The 22,677-nt window shown below is 34.3% G+C and overlaps 1 protein-coding gene across 1 annotated transcript; it reads right to left on the minus strand.

Annotated features, from left to right (window-relative positions):
• Positions 1–21,709: 21,709 nt before the first annotated feature.
• On the minus strand, positions 21,710–22,285 carry LOC120177110. The gene has a single exon (XM_039183347.1). It carries the CDS (start codon positions 22,038–22,040, stop codon positions 21,717–21,719), a length of 324 nt encoding a protein of 107 aa, XP_039039278.1. The 5' UTR covers positions 22,041–22,285; the 3' UTR covers positions 21,710–21,716.
• Between the last annotated feature and the right edge of the window lie 392 nt (positions 22,286–22,677).

The following is a 22,677-nucleotide window of genomic DNA, read 5'->3' on the forward strand; positions in this document are numbered from 1 at the left end:
ATTCTATTCTCTTGGAATAACTCCATACTGACTCTATCAGGATGAGAGGTTCTTCTTTTCATCTATCCTTCGAGATTATGCTCGAAATTAACTGTCTTCTTAAATTCTACAACATAGATTAAGGAAGAAAGCACCATCGGGATTCCTGACTTATATGAGTACTTTCAGTACCTAGGGGCATGTATTCACTGACACCTTACTAAAACTGACCACTAGGTCCTAGGACCAACTCAATCTGACGCTCTAATACCACTAAATGTAACACCCTAAACCTGAATGGGCCTAAAGTGTCACATTAGGCTACCGAAACAACCCTTGATTTTTAAAACATGCTTATTCAAATTTTAAAACACACAATAGTATCAAGATTAAACATAAATAACTGTTATAAAACATTTAAAAATTAGAGCTCCATGACACATAGTTTAAATCAAAATATTACAACTCAGAGTTATAAATCTGAATATGTGAGTAAGGTTCTATGAATACATGCCTACTAAAGCTACGATACAATACTATGAAGGAAATGCTGGAAGTCTTACTATGACGGTGCTCTATGAACTACTCAAGCTACTGACCTACTAATGAAAAACATCCGAACGTTGAGCTTACAAGTCCGATAGTATAATCGCTAATCTAGAGCAACATTATGAGTTCCATAAAAATAGCATGTTATAAACATTGTATTAAGTAGTAGGTACATACATAGTCTAGATCAAGTACTACCTACTTAAGGCTTAACTGTTCTATCACTGAAGTAGAAGTCTCGCACTTCCTTTAAACCTCTATTAAGGGCTTCACCATGAGTACATCTCTAAAGAGTCTCTAACCCTAATGACTATAATTGTTGCGTACTATCTAAATGTGATATTATCACTCCTGTACATTATATGAATAAAACACTGACTCTGTTGTGCATTATCTAAATGCAACACTGACTTGTTGTACATTATTTGAATGTAACATTGACACTACTATGTAACACACAAACTGAGGTAGACATCATGGTGTGACTGAGGGTTCTATATCTCAAAGCACACTCTAGCTTATGTAAGATACCCTTGGGTATATGGGGTGAAGCCTACATCTACATCGGAAACGTAACCTCGTTAACTTACTCTGTCGAGTCTTAGGGCATCTACACCCAGCTTGTAACACCCAAACCCGTATAATTATACCTATACAGATTATAAATGTTATCCGTTTTTAAAACCTTTTTCCAATTCAAAAACAATTTGCAATTTATTTTCTTAAAATGGTAAATGATATTATAAATAAAATTTCATATCATATAAATCATGTTTCGTTGTAACCAATTTAATTCAAAAGATTTTTTTAAATAGGAACAGTACCCTTGAACCGTGAACAGTAACGTGAATAGTAATAGTGCACAGTGACGATGAACAGTGGGGAATCGGTACCCTGTAGGGGTATCGATACCCCAAATGCATTATAGAAAATTTTGCTTAAAACGTTTACTATTCACTGCTACAGTAACTGCTACAGTAAGCTACAGTACTTCCGAAAATACATATAAATTTATAAAATTGCATTTGTTCAACAAAGCAAATAAAACATAATAATTACATGCCATTATTTAAGTCTACATTACATCTTAGGATGTCTTACTGATATAAAAATATACTTCTTGATGCTTTATGTTGCTTTGTACTCCTTATTCCACTACTGGCTTTTTACCTACGCGTGAAAATCACACAGGCTAAGTATATACTTAGTGAGACAATTATAACAATAAACAGTGCAATATCATTCATGCATGAATTTCAATTTCAAATCAAATGCCATAAAACCATGCTAATAGCATATCAAATATTTACCATGATCAAAATATTATAACTGAATATAAAAAATATATCTTTTCAATATACTTGCCATTCATTCCATAAACTCGTAAGCTTATTTTTATAACTTACCATTTATTAACTAATAAACCATAAACCGTAGACAATAGCCCAGTATAAAACCCCGAGGACCCTGGGTACACGAGTCAACTATAAGCACCGTAGTGCTATCTCGTATGACACATAAGGTCGTGTCCACCATCTGTACTAGGTATCCTTAATTAGAGTCCCGTATGACATAAGGTCGTACCCACCATATATACTAGGTATCCTGTAGTGATCCCGTATGCAGCCTGCTGCTGGACTCTATCGTATGCCAACTATACCCTGTCCCTCAATGACTTACTTGGGCATACAGTCTATTTTATTTGATACATCCATGGCACTGTATATTATCAATATTTAACATTGGGCATTTCATACCCAAAATAACATTCATGGTAAAATATCACATTTTCCATAATCAATGCATTATAATTTCATACTCTGACATATCAATATCATATCAATTTATAAAAATATGATAAAATAGCATGTTGATAAATAAGGTCGACTTATCGCAAGTCTTCCTGATAATGTATAAAACATCCATGTATAATTTCATGCATGTATTGCACTCACCTTAACACTTTATATAGTCCACAATATGATCCTCACTAATTGTCCATAATAATTCCTTTTCTATTTGACTTGCTTTGATCACAAATCAATCACAATCTGTATTAAATCACCAATTCATATCAATTCTTATGTTAGTATTGTACTAACATAAACACATCCCATAACAATTCCATAATATACTTGGAACTCATTTTCTACCAAGTATTTAAACACTTAATAATTCCTTTTTAACATTTACACCAACTTTTCCAATTATATAAAATGGTCTTTCACCATTTATCACATACATTCATTTAAATTACAAATCAACAATTTCCATCATAGTACATCAATTATACAACACTTATACAACAACCTCTCAATTTTCCAGAATTTACGAATTGATCTCCAACTTTTTAAAAATTACGAAATAGTCACCAAATTTTGTAAAGCTTGTAGAATACTTGAATATGAATCTACAACATATAAATCATCAAGATTTATCATCAATTTCATGAATCCTATCAGGAACATAAACCCTTATATTTGGGATCTTTGAAATTCAACAAGATTAGAAAGCAATATTGATACCAAATGATAGTGTTTTTCACATAGATCACTTTCCTATCTTACAACATAACTCCAATTCCAAAGGAATTAGCTCAAAAATTGAAAATGAAATATTTTCTTACCTTGAAATCTTTCTCACGTCCATGGAGAAGAGAAGAACACTTTGGCATGATATGTTTGATTGATATCATGCTTATCATCTTTAAGAAAAAATTATTTAATCATTACCTTGGAAAAACCAATTTACCCTTAATAAAACTTTATAATCACCATTAACCAAGATACATATCCTTATCATATCAAAATCACATAAATATCAGCCTTGTCATCTTTCAATATTCAAAGATGAACAAATAAGTTTTCCACTTTACCGTTTTACCCTTGAAATTTCCAAAATTTACAATTCAGTCACTTTAATCAAACAGTTCAACTTAAACATGAAATTAAACATAAAATATTATTTTCCAACATTTTAAAAATGTGAAAATAATATTTTTTTTCTTATTTCCGTGACCCATTTGTAATTTTTCAAAAATTACATTTTGGTCCTTGAACTTTTCAAAGTTTATACTTTGATCACCAAACTTTACCAAATGTATAATTTCATCACTTAATAAATCCATTTATGGAATAACATTCTTTTTGAGAAAATTACCACTTAATTCCTTAACCCAAATTTTCTACTTTGACCATCAAACTTTCAAAATTTACATTTTGGTCATTATCTAAATTTTCAAAGTATTACACAACTGGCATCTGAAGTGCCTTGTCACTGACTGGTATATACTTAGAGATTCTAACAAATAAGACAATCGTCATACTGCTAAAGTAACTTTGTTATCCTGACTGTTTCCCGAGTGTCAAACAAAGGCTAGTTTTATGATTCTTATCTCTTTAGATATTTAAGCTATTATTGTTCTCGTTTTCTGCTATCTCGCTCATTCTCTCATCCAGAACATTATACGAGAGTTTATTATTATGTTACTACTGATATATGCTCTAATCTGGTTGTTCACTATTTAAGGGAATTTTAGTCATTCTCTGTCTCTAGAGAAGTCTTTATAAGTTTCATGACTTCACGATGATTACTGAGTTTGTTGTTTGCTGGTTGTGATACTAGCTAGCCTAATACTTGATTTGGGTATGTTACTATGTAGTGATACTCTATTCACTCTTATCACACTTTCTCTCAATTCACCCTCAAATTACAATGACAACTGTACAACCACCATTCTTTGTCATTCTTGTAGTATGCGATTATGTTATTTCATAGTATGATTATTTGCTTATACTACTTACCGGTACACTCTTGGAAACGATCCTTCATTCTTAGACATCCACTACGTGTTCAACTGAATATAATTGGATGTGTTATGTCTATTATGGTTACTCTGGTTGTAACCCACTCCTACGAGTGTCTATAGGCCCCTTTGGCGATTTACGTCCCCCACGGACTAAGTTTTACCATTATGGACCAACCTTAGCTCTTACAAACCTTAATCGGGTTGAAACTAATCATTTAAAGTGGGTAGTATGATACTCTACTTGTAGTATTGATACCATGGGATTAAGTATCTACAGCCCTATGAGTATCGTTACCAAAAATGACTTCTGTTGCTGAAGATGAAGCTTAGTATCGATATTGTTACCTTGAGTATTGATATTGTATAGGCAGTATCGATACTTTCCCAGTAGTATCGATACTTTCTGCTTGAAATCCCTATATTTTTCCCCAATTCATCTAGTATCGATAATGTTCATCCCAGTATCAATACTTGAACCCATAAATATCTTATTTAGGCTTGGGAAAACACCCAAAATCACTCTAAAGGTCATAGTTTGGCTCTTAATCATATGTTAAAGCTATAAAAAGTTATTTAGGGTCTTAAAGTGTTATAAAAACACATTCTTTAAATCAAATTCGCCATTTATGGCATGAATTAAGGTTAAAACCTAAAATGCTCAACTACACAAATCTTAGAAATTCATTACATTTATGAAAGCCTTAACTTTCCAAAGGATTAGAAATACACTACATTGAAGTTTAAATCCCAAAATGAAGCTCATTTCTTAGCCACACTCCCTTCCTTTGTGATTTGGATAAAACCCCCACCTTTTCTTTAGTTAGAAAGAATCCAAGGCTTGAATCATCAAACCAAAGTTATTGGATGGATCTAGGACAAAAATGGAGTTTAAAAGAATTAGAAAATGGATCAAAGAACTTAATTTGATTTATGGAGCTTAAGAAGAAAGAAAGAAGAAACGAGAATGAAATGAATAAGATGAAATAAGAGATATAAAAGCTCTCATCCTCTAAAATGGGGCAATTATACTTTTGGTCATTTCTCATCTTTTTACTATTCAGAAGTCTCCTTTTATGGCTAATTGGGCCCAATTTTAACCTAATTAAGCCCAATGAAATGAATTATTAATTCTATGAGGTCCACTTACCTTTCAGGTAAACTCGAAATTACTAACTCATAATTTGGGGTGTTATAACTTGAATCTGCTAAAGACGTACCTAACAATTTGACCTTATTGGCTATGCTAATAAGCCTGTCAGAATACTCTTTGACTGTTTCGGTCTCCTTCATCTTCTGCAACTCAAATTTACGTACAAGATTCAATACTTGCATCCCGCGAATTTTTTTTATCTCTATCGTATTTGTCCTTGAGGTAATCTCATATCTTCTTTGATGGCTTTTGAGACATAATTCTGGTGAAAATAGTTGGTGATGTTGTAGCAAATAAACATTCTTTTGCCTTTGTTTTCCTCGATTTTTTTCTTTTTTACTTTGATCTATTATGGCGGGGTTGGTCAGCAATGTAGGAATCTTATAGTCTTATTCCAAAACTTCCCAAAGATCTACAAACTACAGGTAAGTCTCTATGCATACGGCCCAAACTGGATAATTATCTACATGAAATGTAAGCGGCGCAATCAAAGAAAATTTACTCTCAGCTTCCATGCTATAGCAATAACTAACACATGTCCCTCAAGAAAAAAAAGCTTTGTTGTCAATCGTTGGTGTCGTAACGTTTCTTAAACAAGTTATATTTTCTAAGAAAAACATAAATTTATGTTTACAACTTATATTGGGGGAAGTTGAATTTTTGAATTAATTTGATTAAGGGTCGCCATCGACCTTTGGATTAGATATGTCGAATACCTAAAAAATGTCTTTTAACGAATTTAAAAAATAATTTAAAATACGAAGTGATATTTGTATTACAAAAAATTCATTTTTAAGGATTTGAGAGTCAATTACGCGTGGGGAATGGCAAACACTCCCACGAAGCCCAAAATTGGTACCTCTCAGTTATACATTATCTAAGTAGTGAAACTTAATATATTCAAATCTAAAATTTAAATTACGATATTTCTATTTCGATAAATTTTAAAAAATAAGTGAATTTATTTAAAGAATAGTCGACTCAATGAAAAGTATTTAATTCACCCGGTTTTATTTTAAATAGGATGTCCCCTTTACTAAGTAAATTAATGGAAATTAAAATCCAGCCATGTTGGACGCAATTTCATTAACTTACGACGCAAAACAACATTGCCTTTAATTGTTTTAGAAAACGAGAAAAACAAATGCATAATTCATGAATGCATCAATAATAAATGATATGTACATGGTTGATGAAATATCAAATACAATATGACAAATAAGATAAATAAATAAATAAATTACACACACAATATTTATATTTATTAAGATAAAAAAATTGTGATGAGAAGTTCCCTCGCTCGTTGTTTTAGAGATTTTCTCATGGATCGTTGTTCGTTCGAGATATTCCCCAAAAATATATATAACTTAAATTTTTTATGAAAATAATTTTTATTATTAAAAAGTATGGAAAATGGAATGATACCTTTCGTTCGAATAACCCTCAGAAAGACACTGTAGGTATAAAATATTTCCATAGATTAACTGTACGAAAGGTATTACCTTTATTTAGAATTGATTAATGCAATATTCACTAATCAGACACATAAAATACATGTAACCTTTACAAGAGAAATATGATGATATAAATCAAACTTAATACATGTGGGTAAATATAATCTATAATATATATTAAAAAGAAATATAATTGAACAAATACTAAAACTAATTTAATAAATGCTCATTAAGACCAAATAATATATATATATAATACATCCTATGCTACATATATAAATTATATGCACGGTATTTACCGCCTTAGCCAAAACATGGTTGCCAAACACAGAATTAAAACTAAACTAGGGATCTGATCGATGAAACGCAAACAAACATAAATAAAAACATGGTTTAATAAAAAAAAAGCCAAACAAATAATGATATAGACGAAATTAAAATAAATCCGAAACACAAAGGTAAAATTAAAAGGCATCAATAATGTCAAAGGGATTAAAATGACTAAATAATAAATACAGGAGTTAAATAATAACATAAGAAACATAAACTAGAGTTAAATCAAAAGAAAAAGAGAAATACCAGGTCCAACATGTAAATAACCCACAGAAACTAAAATTAAGGGTGTTCATAATTCGGTTAAAACCGAATTAATCGACCAAATCAAAATTTCAGTTAGTTAATTTTGGGTTTGGTTGATTATTGGTTAATGGTTTTTCTTCAAACTTCGGTTTTGGTTAATTTGGTTCAAAATCAGTTAATTAACCAATTTAACCGAATTAACTGAAATTATTAAATATTTAGTATATTATATATTATTTATAAATCTCGTTTAATTCTGTTAACCGACCAATTAACCGAACTTAGTTCGATTCGGTTAAATTTTTTTGAAAAAAAAATTGGTTCGATTAACAGTTAAAGAAAAAAAATTGATTAATGAAATTTAAGTAATTTGGTTCGATCGGTTAACCAAATTACCCGTGAACACCCCTAACTAAAATGATGAACCAAAAAATAGTGACCAAAATAAACACAGTACAAGCTTTGAGGATTAAAATCTATATTACATAATTTTCAAAGAAAAGTAAACCCAGAGGACTGAAATATGAAGCAACACAAACATGAGGCTCAGAACCAGAAATTTCACATTTTTATTTAGTGACTAAAATGAAAACATTACAAAATTACAAGGGCCTCTCGCACAGATTACCCACTAAGAAACGGGACACACTACCTTTCCCCTAAACGACAACATTTCAAAAACATACATATAACCTTAAGCTTAAGGTTATGAAAACCCTTTTTCCATCAGTAGCCATTTACACTAAAAAGAAAAGGGAATAAAAAACTCTCTGAAAGTTCCCTATTTTCTGGGGTTTCAATGAACCCTCGCTGACGTCGTTAACCGACGACGACCACTGTTAATCGACGTCAAAAATAAGAAAAATGCAGTTGAAAAGGAAGTCCTTCCCCTCATGAGCGTGATTCTGACACTAATTCCTTCAAACTTGGACTAGGCCGAATCAGATCTAGAGAGGAAGTTTCGACACCTTGTTTCCGACGACCTCTCTTCTTCCCAGTGAAGATTGAACAAAGACGAGTCTCTCCCTCTCTTGTGTCTTGCCGGTTTCCCTCACTTTCTAGTTTGGTTATGGGATGATCTTTCTTTTTTGTTTTTTTTACGTTTTTTGCTAATGATTTCTTTTATATTGGTTGTTGTTTTTTTCTTTTTTTTTTTAATATCTCCTTTGCCCCTTTTCTCTTTGGTTGGATGTTATCTAAATGGATGGTGGAGTGTTTGGGAGATGTTTGGTGATAGTTGCCGACAGAGGTGTATAGTCGGTTGGTGAGAGTTGCTGGCAAAGGGATATGGGGTTTGGCAGAGGAGTATTGCTCGGCTGGTGAGGTTGGCAGTGAGAAAATCGAGTATGGGGCTCCGGGTTTTATGGGATTAGGGTGGTTGTCTTGGTTGATTGATTTGTGTAGCCGGTTGAAAACTCCCGTCTACAATTGGTATTTTAAGAAGAAACAAAACTCAATAGATGAAGAAAAGTGAATATTGTAATTTTTATTCAACAACATTCAGAATTTAATAAAAGAAAATTAACAACCCACTAACAACATTCCTAAATTTAAACAACAATTCATTAATAACTTTTTCCTAAACTTGAGCAATGAAAATAAAAGCAGCCCTAAACACATCAACTAACAACATCTGATCATCATGTAAAATTAGATCGCGTTGGAGCTGATATACAAATTGTTGCAAGGCATGAAAGCAACTCTCGTCGCTTGACCCTGATTCCTCTGATGGTTCTCAACGGCGTTTCATTATCCAGCCTGTCATAACCATATTTTGAAAAATAATTAAATATTATTTAAAAAAATAATTATGACTTTATTTTAAAAATTTTGTCGGTTTTATATTAATTTGAATTAAATTGAATAGGAGTTGCCATCAACCTTTGAGTTAGGTAAATCGAATACCTAAAAACGCATTTTAAAATAATTTTAAGAAAAATCATTTTTTGAGAAAAAAATGGTATGCGTTTATCAAAAATTCGATTTAACGGGTCTGGGAGTCGATTACGCTTGGGGATGGATAAACACCCCCACAACGCCCAAAAATTGGTACTTAATCGCTTACAGGTTGTCGTAATGGTGGAAATTATGAATCGAATATAAAATTAAAATATGATCCATTCATTAAAATTTAACTAATTTGTTTCAATTTATTTGTTAGGGAACATTCCTTAATTCGAGAAGAAATCACGAAATTTGCACATCCTCCAATGGGAAGGTTATCACGTTTATTTCTCCTTTATACAAAAAATATTCCCCCTCACCAATGTTATCAGAAAACCCGAATCGAATATAAATAAATTATCGATAATTTCTTAAAATACATTATTAAAAAACATGTCTTGTGTCGTTTGAATAAAAACAAATTAATTAGCACTTTAAAAATAACTTTGATTTATTTCACGTTCCAATTTCGTTAAAATGTTATATCGGATCGCATCACTTCATCCAAGTGATACTTTCCACGCTCATTCTACAAATCGATTCTTGAAATTATTCGAATAATATTCAATAGATAAAGAAACATGAGTGAAATAAATATTAATAAAATATAACAACACATATTTAAATACAACAATCATGGATAATATTTATTTAATATCATACATATAACTGCATATTTTGTAAAATATATTCATACATGAGGGAGTGAAATAAAAACAAATGAATATTACAAACCAAAATACCATGGTCAAAATGGAAGTATTTGGTACTTCAAAGGATCAAAATGGGAATAACAATAACTTTAAAGATCTAACAATAATAAACAAATAAACCAGAGTCAAGATTGAAATTAGTACACAATACAGGTACTGGAAGTGAAAATAACCCATAAACTATTAAGGACTAAAATATAATAAAAGTAAAACATAGAGACAAAATTCAGGATTTTACCCAAAATACATAACAGTGACTAAAATGTAAGTTTCATAAACATTGAGGACAATGTCTAACATTCACAATATATATATATAATGACAGCCAAGTGACCCAAATACAAAGTTTACAAATGTAGGGAATAAAGTCTGAAGTAAATAAATTACAACCAGTGACTAAAAAAGAAGATTACAAAACCCGAAGCCCCATAACATGGTTTACCCCATGCACAAAACATGAAAATGACCCCTCCCTAAACGACAACGTTTTGGTTGGGAGATGTAAGCCCAAAAACGAGCTTGTTTTTCTCATTCTTCCCTCATTTGTTTCGCTTAGGAAAATAAAGAAAGAGAGTTTTAAAACTCTCTCAACATTCTCTCATCGGAGAGAGGGAGAACTCTACCGTTGGTGGCGCTCACGGCGGCACACGGTGGTCAGAGACCCAACCACCCTCAAAAGACACCTCTCAACCCCCTCTACTCGAAACACAACTCCGTTCAGTCTAAAAGTAACCTTAACTCCTCAAATCTAAAGTTTACCTTTCGAAACAAAAGGAACCCGCGACCTTTGGGATGCTCATCCGAACAAGGTATGAAGTGATTCTTCTATCTTCTCAATTTTCCTAGTTTTTTCCCTTTTTGATCCTTTTTGTTTTTTTTCTTTTGTTCTCTCGTTATATATATCTTTTTCTCGTTCCCAAATACTTTTTGTTTTTCTCTCTTTTTTTCTTTGAAATATCGAATCTCCTTTTCTTTTTCCGAATGGTTTCTCTGATCTCCCCCTTCTATTTTCTCTTTCTTTTTTATTTCCATGTATGTGTGATCTTTGTGATGGATTTTTTGTCCTTTGATCTGATGTGCTACAGGACTAAATATCATCGGGAAAGTGTTTTTATGACTTGTTCTTAATTTTTTAATGGGATTTTTTGACTTTGGTGTGACTTTTTGTCACTGTTGATGAGGGTGGCAGCTCTGAGACGATCGGAGGTGGCGACATCAGTGTTCAAGCGACAGTAATCTACAAGGGTTATAGTTTCAAACCCTAAATAGCCATTGGTCTAGACAATTGGATGGGTCCAGATCAGACGGTCCTTGATAGTACGTCGCTGGGGTAGAGAAGGGAAACCCTAGTGGGTCTGGGTCTGGGTCTGGAGCTGGGCCGGTTCGGGTCGGCCAGTTTCATATTGGGTTGCTGGGTTCTCTTGTAGTGGACTGGGTTGGGTCAATTTTTGTTCGGCTATCTGGGGCTTGCTTATAATCAGGCTTCAAATTAAGCCTGTAAAATTTGTAATTAAATTTTAATAATAATAATAATATATTTTTAGACCCGGACAAAAATGGTTGTCTATAACTTCCCCTCTTTGCACATTCTTGTGTTAACAAGAATAGGGCAAATACGATAAGACAATGAGTTTTTGTGTGGTTCTCTTTTTTGGTTTTGAAATTTGATAGTGTTTGTTGTTGGGGACGACACTGCTCATACGTGATAAAGAGTTATGGTAGTCTAAGGGTGACACAACTCCTACGTGATGAGGAGATCTGGTCGGTGGATGACACGGTTCCTACTAGAGATGAGGATGACAGGCCATTTTTAGGGAGGGTGATAACACGGTTCCTACACGATGAGGACGGCTGGTTATCTAGAGGTGACACTGCTCCTACATGATGAGGAAGTCTAGTCGGTGGATGACACGGTTCTTACATGATGAGGATGACAGGCCATCTTTAGGGATGGTAACACGATTCCTATGTGATGAGGACGACTGGTTATCTAGGGGTGACACGGCTTCTATGTGATGAGGAGGTCTAGTCGGGGGATGATACGGTTCCTACGCGATGAGGACGGATGTCCATCTTTAGGGATTTATTTCAAGAGAAATTGTCTCAAGGGAGAAAAAACTTTGTTTCAAGGGAAATAGACTTAAAGATTTTTGTTTCAAGGGAAACGTGTCAAGAGAGACAAAACTTTGTTTCAAGGGAAACAAACTCAAAGACTTTTGTTTCAAAAGAAATTGTCTCAAGAGTGACACAAATTGTTTCAAGGCAAACAAACTCAAAGATCTTTTTACGTTTCAAGATAAATTGTCTCAAGAGAGACAAAACTTTGTTTCAAGGGAAACAGACTCAAAGATTTTTTTTGTTTCAAGAGAAACTGTCCCAAGGGAGACACAACTTGTTTCAAGAGAAACAATCTCCAAGTTTTATCAATTTTGTTTCAAGTGAAACAATTTCCAAATTTTGTGTTTTGGGAAAAATATGTCTCAAGCGAGACGAATCGGTTTCGAGAGAAATTGTCTCAAGCGAATCAAAATCTATTTTTAGAGAAAACTGTCTCAAGCGAGACAAAATTTGTTCCAAAAATTTTAAAATTTGTGGGAAAATTTCTAAAGCGAGATGGAGTTTGTTTTTTAGAGTGACGATCTCAAGGGATTATAGATTGTCCACTCCTATATGTTGAGGAAATTCCTTTAGAAGATCTTATCGTTGACTTCATTAAGTCAAATCTGTGGATGGCATTGTTCTTTCAGGTTGAAGACATATGGTCATTTTCGAACCTTTATTTCCTGAAAAATCAATGAGGCATTTATGGATGATTATCTTGGATGATTATGGGTGTCATGATGAAGTTTATTTGATGTGTTTGATTTTATGAATTATTGTGTTTGTCCTCAAGAGAGGGGACAATGTCTTTAATGCATATGATATGAATATATGATGTAAAGATGCAAATTTCATATATCATGTATGTATGTGTTGATTTCTCGATCTATGAGGGGAATGGTTGCGTGAGCAGTCTTCATTCTATCCATGATTCGGTTGTCTTCATTTTCTTCCAGGATGTACTCTTGCAAACTTCGACCTGAGACAATTTGTTTTCCTTGCCCCATAAAATTTTACCCTAAAAGTTTGCTTCCTTTTCCCTAGCTTTGATCACGAGCTTTGGAGAGATATTTGTTGAAATCCAAGATAGCTTCTAGAGAGATTATGTTGTTTGAAAATGTTTTTCTTCCTTTGAAAGAACTTAATGAAGAAAGAATTTTTGAATTTTTGTTATCAAATGAACTAAAATAATGCCCCATCTTCGGTTTCACAATTGAAGCAAATCACAAAACATGAGTTCATTGAATATCAAAAGAATCAATTGCTCTTTTAATCTTTGATAGCTGCAAATCTTTGACAAATATCAAGATCAAAAGGTTGGTTTTGAGGTTAGCTACTTATATTTTAGGGTTTGTCTCATTGATTCATCCTTTTTCTTTTCTCGGTCATCGTGAAAATTAGGACATGCCCCTCTTTCTTAGTTTGGCATTTATCAGAGACGAACAAAATGATGCAACTAGCATAGTCAATTGCTAGCTTTTTTAGAACACTTCTATTTTAGTTCTCTGAAATCTTTCATTTGTTCAAGCTTCGTAGACTCCTCTAACCAAGGTAGTGCAGAAATATCGGTCTAAAAATGAGATTTCTTAGTGCTCGTGTGAGTTTGACTATAACAGGTGTTCCTCAACTCCCTTAGTCCATATTCACCGAAACTCCTCATTTAGTAAATTTGATTTAATTTACCATTGTTATCTAGCTGAATTCAGTTTTATTGTACATACATATTTTATAATTGTTTTTATCTGGTTAGCCGAATGATTCATGTCATCACAAAGTCTTTAACTTGACAATCACAGTGGAGCAAACACTGAATTGCCAAGTACCTGACCAATGTCATGGTTTAAATGTAATCTATTCATAAAGTTAGGGCTTTCGAGTTTCCTCTATAACCAATTTCTTTAGCGGAATATCTCAGCTTTATTGTACATATATAATTATATTCTGAATATACGAATTTAATTTCTTAAGCTCACCAAGAAGAACCTGTTATAATCTTAGTGTTTGTTGAAGGTCAAAAAATCTCATCATTAGAGTTCAATTCCAAAGAAACTGACATACACTAGATTCACCTACTCGACCATTCCATCTGTGAAGATAATGATAATCATTGAACGTCATCAACAAAAGAATGAACCAATGAGTTTTGCAATTTCATGTGACAGATGCCCCATTTTGTCCGCTCCTAACACATACCTGAATGTCAAACCCTTGATTGACTCTGCATGCAAAGAGAAAACTAGCTCGGTTCCTTCAAGAGAATGGTATATATTCTAGTTTATCGCCTGAAGTAAGATTCGAGATTCTTGTTTTGTAGGAGTTCAATCTTGTCATTTGTCAAAGATTTACAACCTCAATTATTAAAGAGCTTTTAATTAAGTTGATATTCAAAGAATTCAAGATTAAAATTTGCTCATTGTTCATTTCCTCAGAATGAAACATTTTATTTAAAATGTTTGAATGCCAAGTTACTTACAAACATTCACACATATAAAAATAAAAACAGGTTCAAACAAGATGACATGCTTTTGAATGAGAGTGCAACAAAGTTCCAGATGGATGCCTCAGCCTGCTCCTGATCCGAATGCCCCATTACACATTGAAGGTCAATGCCCCTGAATCAATCAGATCTTGGACCATAAGCTTCAATGCCCACAATTCTCAGTGGTGTGCCCTAAGCTCCTAATATGATAGTTGTATATGGCGTTAACATCAAGGCCTTCAAGATATAGGGCCTCTCTTGGTTTGGATTGAACTGGAGCCACAAGGTTCTTCTCAACTACCGTTGAGAGCAATTCCTCATATGTCATTGGGATTGGATTGATACGAGTCTTTTCACGAAAGATATTATGAGGTCTAGTCCCTTGATTGGCTAGATAAGATCTTACTATGTTAACCTCAGCTCTTTCCTCATTGTCAGTACTACTAATGCCTCTTATCTGGCCATTCTGGACAGCTCTTTCAATCATTTCTCTACACATGACGATGTCAGAAAAACTCTTGGTGGCAGCTCCTATCATGTAGTTGATATATGGAGATTTTAATGTATCAATGAATAGAGTGATGATATCTTTTTTAGTCATCGGTGGATACACTTGAGATGCAACATCGTTGTGAGTATTGTCGGAAGCTCTCATCACTCTTTATCTCCATATTTTGTAGCACTGTTCGATCAGGGGTCATATCAATCATGTGCTTGTATGGGTCCAAAAAGGCATGAGCCAAATCCTTCCAAGAGCAGATTTGAGTATGACTCAATTGATTATACCACCTAGAAGTGAGTCAATCAAACTGTCCTAGAAGCAGTAGATCAACATCTAATCATTGTTGGTGTATCCAATCATCCTTCAGATAAACATCGTGAGATAGGCATTAGGGCAAATGGTTCCACTGTACTTTTCAAACTAGGGCATTTTGAATTTGTGCGGGAGCACCAAGTCAGGAACTAAAACTAGTTCTCTTGCATCCATTTGATTATGAGAGTTTTTTCCTCTCATTTCTTTCAACGTCTCTCTGCACCACTTTTTCAAGTTCCCTGGGATCTCATTATTAGCTCTTTTCATCTCATTAGGATCTGACCTATTGTGATCAGTAGGATTATCGCAAGGATTTAACATGGTTGCCTAAGTTTTAATGGCGGAGAAGCCCACTTGGTGACTTGGAAGCTTGTGGGGGAAATAAGTATTTGTGAATTATCGTGTGCTATCACACATTCAGAGGCTTCTCTGGTCGAGGAAATCTTCTATTTTCCTCTTTCTTGGTTGAGCCCAGTCAATTTGGCTACAATTTTATCAACCAAGTCATTTTGGTTTTACAAGATACGATCCATGGTGGCTTTTTGTGCCTGTTACATTTTAGCTTCCTACTCTATTTGCATCCTTTGCAAACTCTCTTCCAATTCTTTTTTTATTTTCTCAAATTTTGCAATCATTCTCACTACCGTGTGAATGCATTTTCATAGTTAGAAGCACTTCCTCAAAGTCCCCCACGAGATATGATTAATGCATGTAAAAAATGCTTAAATGAATGCCATGCAAAATGCAATGATGCAAATGCAGATACAAAAATGTTGATCCCAACGGTGAATATCATAGAATAATTTTCACAGGAAATAAAAGCCTTCACATTACAAGACAATCCATTTTATACACATGCTTTCGTTTAGGTGTTGAGTCTAAAGTGGATCACCGCTTCGTCTCGGATCTTCGTCCTTGAAAATGATGCCCCTCAAATGATCTATAACCTAACTCTGTTAATGCCCCGACGGTGTTGAAGTCAGTACGTCGCTCCTTGATGACTAGAGATGGAATGATAGTAGATAAAACTCTTCTACCGGATTATTCCTCATATCACTGTATCATCATTTCAATCTTGAATGTTGCACAATCTTCAAGAAAGTCTCATTCTTGTACTCTGAACTTCTTTTATCCCTCAAGAAAGTCTCTCGAATATCCCCTTACGGATCAACGCTTTCACATTATGTCATAATGATGCAATGCAATGCAAAAATGATGAAAAATGATACAAACAAAATAAAAGAAATAAGTTAGTACATGTAAGATAATTGATACAGATAAAAATGTTATTCAGAGATGAATATAACACCTACCCCGACATGATATATGCCTGAACAAGCTTTCATTAAATAGCATTCCTACTTGGACATGCTTTCTACCCAAAATGATTAATTCAAGAAAATAATCTTAACCGCATGGTATCTAGTTCGCATGCTTTTATTCAACAGAATTTAAAGCAAAAAGGAAAGGTTCAGAAACGTTCCTCCTTTGTGTACACCTATTTTGGGTACCTACTGACGTATAGAGGTTCGATATTTCTATACCTAGGGTGACCGTTCTACAGTTCACTACATGCATAGTTTTGGCTCTATGAGGAAATGGTACTCGAATTATCCTTAATGTCGGTGCCTCTTGGGCTGTCAAACCCTCAATCCTCACCCATTACAGGTTTCAAAAGGAATGAGTTCAATTTGAGGGAATTCACTACCTTATACCCATACGAGGAATAAATCCCTACGAAGGTATAAGGTATGTATTCCATGAGTTATTTGCTAAAACTCATACGAAGAATAAATTCATACAAGAGTAAAGCATTCATCCCGACTTATTTGGAACAAAACTCGGGTCTAGAGCTTATGTCATGCAAATGCACGTTATGTGTGTGAGGAGGAGCATATAAACCTTTGACTCAAAAGGAAAACGAAACAAGAAAAAACTTGATAAAACATTGACAAAGCTGAAAAAAATGCAGAAATTAAAAAATTTCAATAAATGGATCATAGGCTAACTATAGACTCGAACTCATAATTTCCACCACAACGATAATGTGTAAGCGACTTACAGCCTGACTCTCTAAAAAAGTCTCCAGCAGAGTCGCCAAGCTGTCATAACCATTTAAAAAAAACAATTAAATAATATTTAAAAAAACAAGTATGACTTTATTTTCAAAATTTTGTCGATTTTGTATTAATTTGAATTAAATTGAATATGATTCGTCATCGACCTTTGAGTTACGTAGATCGAATACCTAAAGACGTCTTTTAAAACAATTCTAAGAAAAATCATTTTTAAGACAAAAGTTGTTATGCGTTTATCAAAATTTCAATTTAACGGGTCCGAGATTCGATTACGTGTAGGGAAGGATAAGCACCCCCACAACGTCCAAAAACTGGTACTTAATCGCTTACACGTTGTCGTAATGGTGGAAATTATGAATCGAATATAAAATTAAAATATGATCCATTCATTAAAGTTTAACTAATTTGTTTCGAATTATTTGTTAGGGAATATTCCTTAATTCGAGAAGAAATCACGAGATTTGCACATCCTCCAATGGGAAGGCTATCTCGTCTATTTCTCCTTTATACAAAAAACATTCCCCTCACCAATGTTATCAGAAAACCTGAATCGAATATAAATAAACTATTGATTATCACATAAAATACATAATTAAAAAACATGCCTTGCATCGTTTGAATAAAACAAATTAATTAGCACTTTAAAAATAACTTCGATTTATTTCAAGTTCCTATTTCGTTAAAATGTCGTATCCGATCACATCACTTCGACCAATTGATACTTTCCACGCTCATTCTACAAATCGATTCTTGAAATTATTCGAATAATATTCAATAGATAAAGAAACATCAGTGAAATAAATTTTTTATAAAAATATAACAACACATATTTAAATACAACAGTCATAGATAATATTTATTTAATATCATACATATGACTGCATATTATGTAAAATATATTCATACATGAGGGACTGAAAAAAAAAAAACAAATGAATATTACAGACCAAAATACCCCAAAATGAAAGTATTTTGTACTTCAAAGGACCAAAACGGGAATAACAGTAACTTTAAAGATCTAACAATAATAAACAAACAAACCAGAGTTAAGATTGAAATTATTACACAATTCAGGTACTATAAGTGAAAATAACCCATGAACTATTAAGGACTAAAATATAATGATAGTAAAACATACATACAAAATTCAAGAATTAACCCAAAATACAGAACAGTGACTAAAATGTAAGTTTCATAAACATAGAGGACAATGTCTAACATTTACAAAATATATATAATGACAGCCAAGTGACCCAAATACAAAGTTTACAAATGTAGAGAATAAAGTCTGAAGTAAATAAATTACAACCAGTGACTAAAAGAAAGATTACAAAACCCGAAGCCCTATAACATGGTTTACCCCATACACAAAACACGAAAATGCCCCCTCCCTAAACGACAACGTTTTGGTTGGGGATATAAGCCCAAAAACGGGCTTGTTTTTCTCATTCTTCCCTTATTTGTTTCGCTTCGGAAAATGAATATAGAGAGAGAGTTTTAAAACTCTCTTAACATTCTCTCATCAGAGAGGGAGAACTCCACTGCCGGTGGCGCTCACGGTGGTACACGTCAGTTCACAGTGGTTGGAGAGACCCAACCACCCTCAAAAGACACCTCTCAACCCCCTCCACTCGAAACCCAACTCCGTTCAGTCTAAAAGCAACCCTAACTCCTCAAATCCAAAGTTTACCTTTCAAAACAAAAGAACCGACGACCTTTGGGATGCTCTTCCGAACAAGGTATGAAGTGATTCTTCTCACTTTTCCTTGTTTTTTTCCTTTTGATCCTTTTTGTTTTTTTTCTTTTGTTCTCTCGTTATATATATATTTTTTCTAGTTCCTGAATGCTTTTTGTTTTTCTCTTTTTTTCTTTAAAACCCCGAATCACCTTTTCTTTTTCCGAATGGTTTCTTTGATCTCCCCCTTCTATTTTCTTTTTTTTCTATTTATATCCATGCATGTGTGATCTTTGTGATCGATTTTTTGTCCTTTAATCTGATGATGCTACAGGGCTAAATATCCTCGGGAAGGTGTTTTTATGATTTGTTCTTAATTTTTTAATGGGCTTTTCTGACTTTGGTGTGACTTTCTGGCACTTTTGATGAGGGTGGCGACTCTAAGACGGTCGAAGGTGGAAGCATCAGCATTCAGGCGACGACATTCTATAAGGGTTAGGGTTTCAGACCCTAAATGGTCATTGATCTGGACCGTTAGATGGGTCCAGATCAAACTGTCCCTGATGGTGTGGCGTTGGGGTAGAGAAGGGAAATCCTAGCGGGTCTGGGTCTAGAGCTGGGTCGGTTCGGGTCAGCCGGTTTCATATTAGGCTGATGGGTTCTCTTGCAGTGGGCTGAGTTGGGTTAATTGTTGTTGGGCTGTCTGGGACTTGCTTGTAATCAGTCTTCAAATTAAGCCTGCAAAATTTGTAATTAAATAATAATAATAATATTTTTTAAACCCGAACAAAAACGAGTGTCTACACATCTTTGACTCCTAGAGCTAGAAGTGATGAGCAGCAGCTCTTCCGTGTAATGAACCAAATGTTCAATAAGAATGATCTATATTTTGACAGGTTCGCATGGTTGAGATTGATTTGATGTACATCACATTCCTTGAGGTATGTGAAAACCACCGCAAGAAATGATCGAGAGGCAGATCTTCCAATTACCTACTTCAAGAAGCAATTAAACCATGCCATGTTGGGGCAAATCTCCCCTGAAGCTGTGGTAGATCTCCGCCTACAAGCATATAATGATATATCAAAAAATCTTGTAATGTATGGCATCTTTTCCAGTACATGACCCTGCTACTGCTATGTGGCAATCATATATGTGCTTTCTAAAAAGTAATTCGCAGTCCAGTTATCCCTGTCGAGTTTCATGTATTTCATGCTACAAAAATAGGGGGAAGGTCTCCATATAAGATTTTATTTGTGAAAAGGGTAGGGAAGATATTCCAGACAGATTTTCGTCCTGCATATGATTCGAATGAAATTACTGAGTTTAGAGAACCGGTGCCTTTCGGTCTGACAAGGAACTTGCAAGCATTCTTCTCCAATTTTGGTGTGGAAGGGCCTTATTGTATCTCTAATGGCCAAAATCTCTCCCAAGGTATGTTTTCTTAGCATTTGTATCAAACCAACAGACAAATCTCATTCATTATTTGTATCAATCAGCTAAGTTTCTCTGTGATGAGCTGCTTTCATGGTTAACTACCGATGTTGAGAGCGTTGTTGCCCAGATCAATGGAATAGCTCGGTATTTGTATGGAGGTAAAAGTTTCTGTTTCTTTTGGTCATCCTACTCAAAACGCTTATTGGTGGTTTTGTGGTGCAATCAATATGTATGATGAACATGGCATCCATGGTTTTGATGCATCCAGCATTTGTGTGGTATGCGATAGTGTAGAAGATAATTTATCAATGTAGAAATTGTTTACAGATATTTATTGAATCACTTCATTGGTGATTGTTCACTCTGTTTTTGCTCTACAAAATTTGAAGATGACAAAATGAAGTATGCAGATGGTGTCAAGAAAGACAGCCAACCAAAAAATATGAATGAGAAAAAAAGTTGAGTCAATCCTCTAGAGGGCAGCGCAGGTGCTTCCCTTTCGGTGTTGGCAATCCCTTAAAGCGTATGATATGAGATGAACAATCCTCAATCCCTCCTCCACATTCTTCTTCTATACAAATCTCGTGTGCTTCCCTGAAAACATCACTGTCATGTTCATCTTGTTTAACCCTTCACACAGCTCGTCCACCAATCCATCATCATCATCAATGTAATCTTCATAGTACTCGTCTCCCATTTCTTCAAATGTGTTGTCAATGTCATCTGTCTTCTCTTTGGTTGCACTGTTTTCTTCTGTATTTGATTTCTCAGCAAAATCCAGCAGCAGAGATCGTGTTATTGCACTCTTCTGGGAATCAACACTAATTCCATCAAAACTACCACTCGCCATCTGCCGTATTACAGACAAATGTATAGTTAAAACTTGAGCAAACAAAAGTTCTTTGTCAAAAAAAAAAGAAGAAGAAGAAAACTGACCTCAGATATATTCAACTGTTCTCAATCAACGGGAAGAAGATCCATCACTGATGAACCCAATGCACCATCCCCAGAAAGATTTGGAACCAGTGGTGTATTTGCAGGAGTGGGAGCCAAGAGTGACATTGGGGACTGAAGATGAACAAAAGGGCGGCTCTCCAATGGGATTTTCGAGAGCTCAGCCTCTTCTACAACCTTTTGCAACGAAGTCTTGATTTGACCCCTTAACAAAGCCTCGCCACAACCAGGAGTCACCATCATGTTCTTGACTCCATTACCCCTCTGCTTGCCTACACCAGATGATGGCATCTCCATCGCAACCCCAAAAATGGGTGAAAGAATCATTTGTTAATTCATTAAAAGCAGACCTTTCTTGAATATGATTCCCATTTCCTCTACAATCTTTTGCAACGAAGTCTTGATTTGACCCCTTAACAAAGCCTCGCCACAACCAGGAGTCACCATCATGTTCTTGACTCCATTACCCCTCTGCTTACCTACACCAGATGATGGCGTCTCCATCGCAACCCCGAAAATGGGTGAAGAATCATTTGTTAATTCATTAAAAGCAGACTTTTCTTGAATCTGTTTCCCATTTCTTGTTCTTGTTTTCGAGGCAAACTCTTCATTCTTTCCATCTACAACAAATCATCAAGAAAAGACAAAGATTTCATGTCTTTTTTAGTTCATTTTTAAAGACAGAGAAAGATATACTATTTACAATCAAAAGAAGAGTGAAAAGAACTCACTGGAAACAGGGATACTGTTGCTGAAAGCATCCAAGTTCTGAGACCTTGAGGATGAAGGGGTCTCCATTGCAAATCACAACCTTTTATATGAAGGATCGATGCCCAAAACGTTAGAGAAGAAAAGGCAAATAGTAAATGGAAGCTAATTGATGTTTACAAATGCAAAGAGAGGGATTTATATAACTATTAATGGAGATATGATTTGATACGGCCCAGGATTTAACCGGCGACAT

This window comes from Hibiscus syriacus, unplaced genomic scaffold, assembly GCF_006381635.1.
Source record: "Hibiscus syriacus cultivar Baekdansim isolate YM2019G1 unplaced genomic scaffold, ASM638163v2 tig00112281_pilon, whole genome shotgun sequence".
NCBI lineage: Eukaryota > Viridiplantae > Streptophyta > Magnoliopsida > Malvales > Malvaceae > Hibiscus > Hibiscus syriacus.

Coding starts and splice junctions, on each gene's coding strand:
- LOC120177110 (XM_039183347.1), bottom strand. CDS start 22,040: ATGATTCTTTCACCCATTTTTGGGGTTGCGATGGAGATGCCATCATCT.